This window comes from Amblyraja radiata, chromosome 38 (assembly GCF_010909765.2).
Source record: "Amblyraja radiata isolate CabotCenter1 chromosome 38, sAmbRad1.1.pri, whole genome shotgun sequence".
NCBI lineage: Eukaryota > Metazoa > Chordata > Chondrichthyes > Rajiformes > Rajidae > Amblyraja > Amblyraja radiata.
The window spans coordinates 430,518-439,074 of record NC_045993.1 but is presented as its reverse complement, the minus strand read 5'-3'; the positions used below and the strand labels follow the sequence as shown (position 1 = coordinate 439,074).

At 48.7% G+C, this 8,557-nt stretch overlaps 1 protein-coding gene across 1 annotated transcript; it reads left to right on the top strand.

Moving 5' to 3' along the window:
- Nucleotides 1–6,027: 6,027 nt before the first annotated feature.
- Nucleotides 6,028–8,331, top strand: LOC116966931 (potassium voltage-gated channel subfamily A member 1-like). Its single transcript, XM_033013311.1, has one exon. The coding sequence runs from the start codon at nt 6,474–6,476 to the stop codon at nt 7,914–7,916; it is 1,443 nt and encodes a 480-aa protein (XP_032869202.1). The 5' UTR covers nt 6,028–6,473; the 3' UTR covers nt 7,917–8,331.
- Nucleotides 8,332–8,557: the final 226 nt, after the last annotated feature.

Below are 8,557 nucleotides of genomic sequence, written 5' to 3'. Positions count from 1 at the left end.
CCGAATGGCCTGTTTCCGCGCTGTATCTCTGAACTGAAGGTCAGAGCTGACATTTCAGGCCAAGAACCTCATCCTAGTTAGGTTTTCATATTTCACCTGAGCAGATCTCGATGTCAATGATTTATTTTTTTGAAGTATGTCGAGTGTTTAATTGTTATATGTAGCGACAATGGAACAATGACATTCTTATTTATGACCTTGTGAAGAAGGGGTTCTCTCGAAGGGCCGAATGGCCTACTCCTGCACCTATTGTCTATTGTCTCTCCCCACAGATACACCCTGACTCACCAAGTATATTTTTTCTCTTTTTTAGTTCAGTTCAGTTCAATAGTGTACCGAGGTACAGGGGAAAGATTTTGTTGCGCGCTATTAGCAGTGAACAGATACATGATAAGGGCATAAGTTAGTGCAAGGTAAAGCCAGTAAAGTCCGATCAAGGATAGTCCGAGGGTCACCAATGAGGCAGATAGTAGTTCAGCACTGCTCTCTAGTTGTGGTGGGATGGTTCAGTTGCCTGATAAGAAACTGTGCTTGACTCTAGTGTTCACACTTCTGTACCTCTTGCCCGATGGGAGAGGGGAGAAGAGGGAGTGGCCGGGGTATGACTGGTCCTTGATTATGCTGCTGGCCTTGTCGAGGCAGCGAGAGGTATAAATTGAGTCATAAATGGTTGTGTGATGGTCTGGGCTGCCAGGTCCACTTTATTTCAGCTTTCCAGCATCTACAATATGCTGTTCTATTCTGTTGTGCTGCTGCTAGTAAGAATTTCATTGTTCTGTCTGGGATAAAATACTCTTGACTCCCTAAGCTGGAGCTTGGACAATGTTCACAATTGCAAATGACTCCACGTGGCTGCCAGATCCAAACCACAAGGAATTCAAAAGCATTTTGTGATCTATTGCTCATTTTTAACTTTTCTCTGGAATTAAATGTGGTTGAGGTGAATAAAAATCGTCAGAGCTATCTGTGCAGCATTGGGAATGTTGGTGTCTGACCAACAACGTTTAGGTGCCAAGTAAATATGTTGGTATGTTATATTGCCATTTATAGTGTCACAGGTTATTGTCATCATCCCTGAAATGGAGGTCATCCAAAATTCTGCTGCCCGCGTCCCAACTCCCCAACCCTGCTGCCCATGTCCCAACTCCCCAGTTGCCCATGTCTTAACTCCCCAGCCCTAGTTGCCAATGTCCTAACTCCCCAACTCTAGTTGCTCGCGTCCCAACTCCCCAGCCCTAGTTGCCCATGTCCCAACTCCCCAGCCCTAGTTGCCCATGTCCCAACTCCCCAGCCCTAGTTGCCCATGTCCCAACTCCCCAACTCTAGTTGCTCGCGTCCCAACTCCCCAGCCCTAGTTGCCCATGTCCCAACTCCCCAACTCTAGTTGCTCGCGTCCCAACTCCCCAGCCCTAGTTGCCCATGTCCCAACTCCCCAGCCCTAGTTGCCCATGTCCCAACTCCCCAACTCTAGTTGCTCGCGTCCCAACTCCCCAGCCCTAGTTGCCCATGTCCCAACTCCCCAACTCTAGTTGCCCATGTCCCAACTCCCCAACCCTGCTGCCCGCGTCCCAACTCCCCAGCCCTAGTTGCCCATGTCCCAACTCCCCAACCCTGCTGCCCGCGTCCCAACTCCCCAGCCCTAGTTGCCCATGTCCCAACTCCCCAACCCTGCTGCTCGCGTCCCAACTCCCCAACCCTGCTGCCCGCGTCCCAACTCCCCAGCCCTAGTTGCCCATGTCCCAACTCCCCAACCCTGCTGCCCGCGTCCCAACTCCCCAGCCCTAGTTGCCCATGTCCCAACTCCCCAACCCTGCTGCTCGCGTCCCAACTCCCCAACCCTGCTGCCCGCGTCCCAACTCCCCAACTCTAGTTGCCCATGTCCTATCTCCCTAGTTGCCCATGTAGGAGCAGAGTTTATGTATTTGAAGGCTGAGGTAGATAGTTCTTGTTAAGCGGGGGGGGGGGGGGGGGGGGGTGAAAGGGTACTGAGGGTGGGTGGGACTGCAGAGCTGAGAGTCAGATTGGCCATGATCTTATTTGAATGGCAGAGTGGACTCGAGGAGTCGAGTGGCCAACTCCTATTTCTGTATTCATATGATATTGTGGCAGAGCATTGGAATGGAATAGTGCTCCAAAGGCTGATCCTCGGTAGATGGGAATCCAAGTGGTGCTTCAAGCAGGTGGTCATTGCCTCTCCACCGCTGACAAGCCCCTCAGTAGAGTGGCTCCCTGAGTGGCTGGGCCAGAGATGGTCTTGATAGTGCTGAAGGATTCATGCATGCTGGTGTTTGTTGGACAATGTGGAATCTCCTGCACTCATTTCCACCCACCATTGGTCACAAATACACAGGTGTCTGTAGATCCTTCCTTTGCCCATCTAAACATGAAGGCGTCTCCAGTCCAAGAACACATCCCATTTAATATGTGTTAGCTCCTGGAGACTTGGTTGTTCTTCTCAAACCTGCCTCAATGTTTGTTTTCCAGTTCTAGTCAGTTTAGTTTCTTGTCACGTGTCACGAGGTACAGTGAAAAGTTTTTGTTGCGTGCTCTCCAGTCAGTGGAAAGACAATACGTGATTACAATCGAGCTATAGATACATGATAGTGGAATAACGTTTAGTGCAAGGTAAAGACCGATCAAAGATAGTCCGAGGGTCACCAATGAGGTAGATAGTAGTTCAGGACTGCTCTCTGGTTGTGGTAGGATGAATTCTGGCAGAGAAACAGAGTCTCTTCTACCGTTAATGATGGTGAACCAGGGTGGACTAGGCAGTGTGGACATGCTTTATAACTGGAGACCAAGCTGGTTAGAAGTTGTTGTAAGGCATGACTGCCTGGCCTCCATGTACAGAATCTTAAACTTAACTCATTCTATTGTCACTGTCGCCCTCTCACATGTTGTGGTCTTGTTTGCAAACCCAGCCGTTGGCTCAACGCCATCTGACCTTTGAAATCGCCTTCATCTCTTCAGTCCGCCAATATCTCGGAGCAGATCCAGACTCTGTCCTCACATAATTACTCCATTCACAACGTGGCTTCTGTAATTATCTCTTTGTGCTCTTTGTCGCACTTGTGTATAGCTTGATTGTACTCATGTCCAGAATGATCTGGCTTGATGGAATGCTCTTCCTGTCTCTGTACACGTGACCATGTTGACATTGTTGAGATCCTCTGGGACAGAGCAAGGCAAACTAGAGAACCCACAAGTAAAAGAGGATCACTAATACATCCAAACCTAACCCTAGTACAGAAATCTCTGTCACAGTGATCGACTATGGGACAGGATTCTACATTGGCAGAGCTAGTAGTATACCTGCCCCAAACCTGCAGCAATCCACGTTCAATCCTGCTTATAGAAACATATAACATTCTAAGAGGATTAGACAGGGTAGATGCAGGAACAATGTTCCCGATGTTGGGGGAGACCAGAACCAGGGGTCAGTTTAAGAATAACGGTTAGGCCATTTAGGACTGAGATGAGGAAAATCTTTTTCACCCAGAGAGTTGTGAATCTGTGGAATTCTCTGCCACAGAAGGCAGTGGAGGCCAATTCACTGGATGTTTTCAAGAGGGAGTTAGATTTAGCTCTTTGGGCTAACGGAATCAAGGGATATGGGGAGAAAGCAGGAACGGGGTAGTGATTTTGGATGATCAGCCATGATCATATTGAATGGTGGTGCTGGCTCCTAGGGCCAGGGCCGAATGGCCCACTCCTGCACCTATTGTTTTTGTGTTTCAATCCTGACCTCAGGCGCTGTCTGTGTGGAGTTTGCATGTTCTCCTCCGGGAGCTCCCCACATTCCCATCAACTCCCCCAAGATTCTACCCTTCACTCACACAACAGGAGCAACTTACAGCAGACAAATAACCTACCAATTAATGTCTTTGGGATGTGGGAGGAAACCGGAGCACCCAGAGGAAATTCATGCAGTCACAGGGAGAACATGCAAACTCCACACTGGCAGTGCCTGAGTTCAAGAATGAACCTGGAGGAACTGAGCGGACAGATGATGTTGTGGGTGGCGACCCTTCTCAGACCGCTTGACCCATTGAGCTTCTACCTCAGCACCACTCTGAGGCACCTCACACTCCTTGATTCACCTCATCTCTGAACATCTGCCAACCTCTGTCCTGAGTACATGGTTGGATGTTCAGACATGAGGTGAGACTGAGCCTCCACACCTCTTGCACAGATAATTCCAAAGATTCATCACCCTCAGGGTGAAGAACTTACTCCTGACTCCATGTTGACACTCTCACCCCTTATTTTGAGAGAGTGACCCCCAGTTTCTAGACAGTCCATTCCAGGGACACTTCATTCTTGCCTCCACCCCGTAAGAATTCTGCACGTTTTAATGAGATCTTCCAGTCCAGTAGAAAGTACAGTGGAACAGCTCAGCCTGGTGGGGGGGACAGTGGTCAGGGGGTGAATCACCAGCCAGGGTCACCTTAGCATCAGGTGCTAAGGTTAAGGTGTGCACTCAGGTGAGACCTAACCTGGCTGTGAGCTCCTGGAGTGATGTCATGGGCAAAACATGCTGCACTGGAATGGTGGCACTGGGAGCAATAGTAACAAGGCTGATAGTAACAAGGCTGATAGTAACAAGGCTGATAGTAACAAGGCTGATAGTAACAAGGCTGATAGTAACAAGAATGGTAATAACAAGGTAACAAGGTTGATAGTAACAAGGCTAATAGTAACAAGGCTGATAGTAACAAGGCTGATAGTAACAAGGCTGATAGTAACAAGAATGATAGTAACAAGACCTCAACGATGGAACAGGTGGAGGACGATCGCTGACCTTAGTGGAGCGTCACAACGGCTGGGAAGGCGGATGAAGGCTGCAGCAGAAAATGGTCTCGGGTCGTCTTGGACTCCATGCCACTGGATCCTGACCCAGATCTGTCAAGGACTGTGGGGTGGCTGTCTGTGCGCCAGTCTCCCCACGATAAACAAAGTCACGCACTGGCATCATCCATATAGGGAATAGCACCCTGGAGTCACCCATGGTCAGCCATGATCGAAGGGGGCCTAAGAAGACAGTAACAAGAATGTTAGTAACAAAAATGTTTGTAATATGAATGTTAATAACAAGATTGATAATAGCAATGCTAATAGTAACTAGAACGATAGTATCAGGAATGATAATAACAGGAATGTTAGTAACAAGAACGATAGTAACTAGAATGTTAGTAACGGTTAATAGTAACAAGAATGTTAGTAACTAGAATGTTAGTAACGGTTAATAGTAACAAGAATGTTAGTAACAAGAATGTTAGTAACTAGAATGTTAGTAACGGTTAATAGTAACAAGAATGTTAGTAACTAGAATGTTAGTAACTAGAATGTTAGTAACAGTTAATAGTAACAAGAATGTTAGTAACTAGAATGTTAGTAACGGTTAATAGTAACAAGAATGTTAGTAACTAGAATGTTAGTAACGGTTAATAGTAACAAGAATGTTAGTAACTAGAATGTTAGTAACGGTTAATAGTAACAAGAATGTTAGTAACTAGAATGTTAGTAACTAGAATGTTAGTAACAGTTAATAGTAACAAGAATGTTAGTAACTAGAATGTTAGTAACTAGAATGTTAGTAACGGTTAATAGTAACAAGAATGTTAGTAACTAGAATGTTAGTAACGGTTAATAGTAACAAGAATGTTAGTAACTAGAATGTTAGTAACGGTTAATAGTAACAAGAATGTTAGTAACTAGAATGTTAGTAACTAGAATGTTAGTAACTAGAATGTTAGTAACGGTTAATAGTAACAAGAATGTTAGTAACTAGAATGTTACTAACACGATTGTTAGTAACAAGAACGATAGTAACAGGAATGATAGTAATAAGAATGTTAGTAACACGACTGATATTAAAAGGCCGGCCGGTGGTGACCAGGTGGTTTGGACAAGACCTGCAGATGTAAACGGAACTGAAATAAAGAGCAAGACGGAAACTAGATACAAACTAGACGCCACATAGCAGAGCGGTCACTTGACTGTAGTGAAAAGCAGGCGGAACCAGAATAACGCGAGGAATCGGTTTGAAAGCGGAATTGGAGCTTTTAAAAATGATATAAAGTGTAAAGAGGCGAAGGCGAGGAGAAGGAAGTATTGAGGGGGCGAGTATTGAGGGGGAGGCATGGTCGCCGTCACCTGAGCGGTGTGGGCTCGGCGCTCACGCATCGACACGGTTAAAGAGGCGGCTCCGAGCCCGGTTTATTTCTGTGCCGACTTGAACTTGATCCCAAGGAGGGGCTGACCCGCAAAGCGATACTGTTTAATATTGCAAAAAACACACGGACCTCTGGCAAGCCCCCACCTCTCTCTCTCTCTCTGCCTCTCTCTCTCTCTCTGCCTCTGCCTCTGGGGTGAAACATGCAGAGATCGCCGGGCAGTGGGGACCATGCCCGGAGTCTTGGCTGACTTGTGGTCAGTACAGGACGGACAGTCGCTTCCCTCCGGCCAGCAGCATGGACAAGCCGCTGTGCCTGTACGACAAGGATCTGGAGTCGAGCGATCACCACGACTGCTGCGAGCGGGTGATCATCAACGTGTCTGGTCTGCGTTTCGAGACCCAGATCAAAACCTTGCGCCAGTTCCCGGACACGTTGTTGGGGGACCCGCAGCGCAGGACCCGCTACTTCGACCCGCTGCGGAACGAGTACTTCTTCGATCGTAACCGCCCGAGTTTCGACGCGATCCTGTACTACTACCAGTCGGGAGGCAGGCTGAAGAGACCTAACAGCGTGTCGCTGGAGGTCTTCATGGAGGAGCTGCGCTTCTACGAGTTGGGCGACGAGGCTGTGACCAGGTTTCGGGAGGATGAAGGCTTCGTCAAGGAAGAGGAGCGGCTGCTGCCGAACAACGAGTTCCAGCGGCAGCTGTGGCTGCTCTTTGAATATCCCGAGAGCTCGTCTCCGGCCAAGGTGGTGGCCATCATCTCCGTGCTGGTCATCCTCATCTCCATTGTGGTCTTCTGCCTGGAGACCTTGCCGGAGTTCAGAGACGACCACGACCCCACCTTGCCCGTCCACTCCCAGAAGGGGAACAGTTCCCTTGCTGAGGTCGCGAGTAACCCGTTCAGCGACCCGTTCTTCGTGGTGGAAACCATGTGTATTTGTTGGTTCTCCTTCGAGCTCTTCCTGAGGTTCATCGTCTGCCCCAGCAAGCCCGGCTTCTTCAAGAACATCATGAACTTCATCGACTTTGTGGCGATCATCCCTTACTTTGTGGCGCTGGGCACAGAGTTTGCGAGGCAGCGAGGAGTGGCTCAGCCCGCCATGTCTCTCGCCATCCTCAGGGTCATCCGCCTGGTCAGGGTGTTCCGAATCTTCAAACTCTCCAGGCACTCCAAGGGCTTGCAGATCCTTGGGCAAACTCTGAAGGCGAGCATGAGGGAGCTGGGCCTGTTGATATTCTTCCTCTTCATTGGAGTGATCCTCTTCTCCAGTGCTGTCTACTTCGCCGAATCAGAAGACGAGGACACCATCTTCACCAGCATCCCTGAAGCCTTCTGGTGGGCTGTTGTCACCATGACTACCGTGGGCTATGGCGACATGTACCCCGTGACTCTTGGAGGTAAGATCGTGGGGTCCCTCTGTGCCATAGCCGGGGTGCTCACCATCTCATTGCCCGTCCCCGTCATCGTCTCCAACTTCAGTTACTTCTACCACAGGGAGATCGAGAGCGAGGAACAGACCCAGTACTCGCATGTCACCACGTGTCCATACCTGCCTCCCAGCCCCAAGGCTCAATCGTTGACTGGCAAAAGTCTGGAGCTGGAAGATGAGCTCGTTGACAGTTTCTGCGCGCCTCTGCACACTGACATGTTGGATGGTTTCTGCCCCACGGACAGTGGCCACCGGCCATCCGACAACTCGCCCATCAAGAACTCCGTGGTCACCCAAGTCTGACCTGGTCCTTTTGTCAAAGTTGCTTAAATGTTAATGCAGGAGAAAACAAAAAGACAAAAGCATCACCTCAACTTGGAGATGGACATCTCCCCTCCAGCACTGCGCTGGGGTTAGGGGAGGGTGGGAGGGTGGGGTGGACAATACACCTGCGGCCAGGTAACTTAAGGAAAGATGGAACAAGCTTGTAAAAATTCTAAAGAGGTTGTTGGAGTTGCCTCATGTTGGGAAGGGAACTGTTGACGCCAACATTTCTCTTGAAGGTAGGAAGACTGAGGCTGGGGAAGGATCCGGTGGACATCAGTGACAGTTGTTCCTCACCTTAACTCTTCTATTTATGACTATTTTTTTAAGCATGCAAAATGCCTGGGTATTGGCGATATTTACTGATGCAGAATAAAGGCGGGCTTGGCAGGTTGTTGGTGATGGTATTTCAAACTTCTAACGCACAGCAGTAGAATGCAATACTCTGTACTGAGGACTGTCTGTGATGCTTTAGCCCATGTACACCATTCTGACATTTAACCAAATGACATGTACAGCAAGATCTGTCGCAGAATACCGTGCTTTAGACCACAAAGGTATCAGTGTGAACTCAGGGGGCTGCATCCTCACCTCTGACATTGGGTAAAGCCCCATTCCAC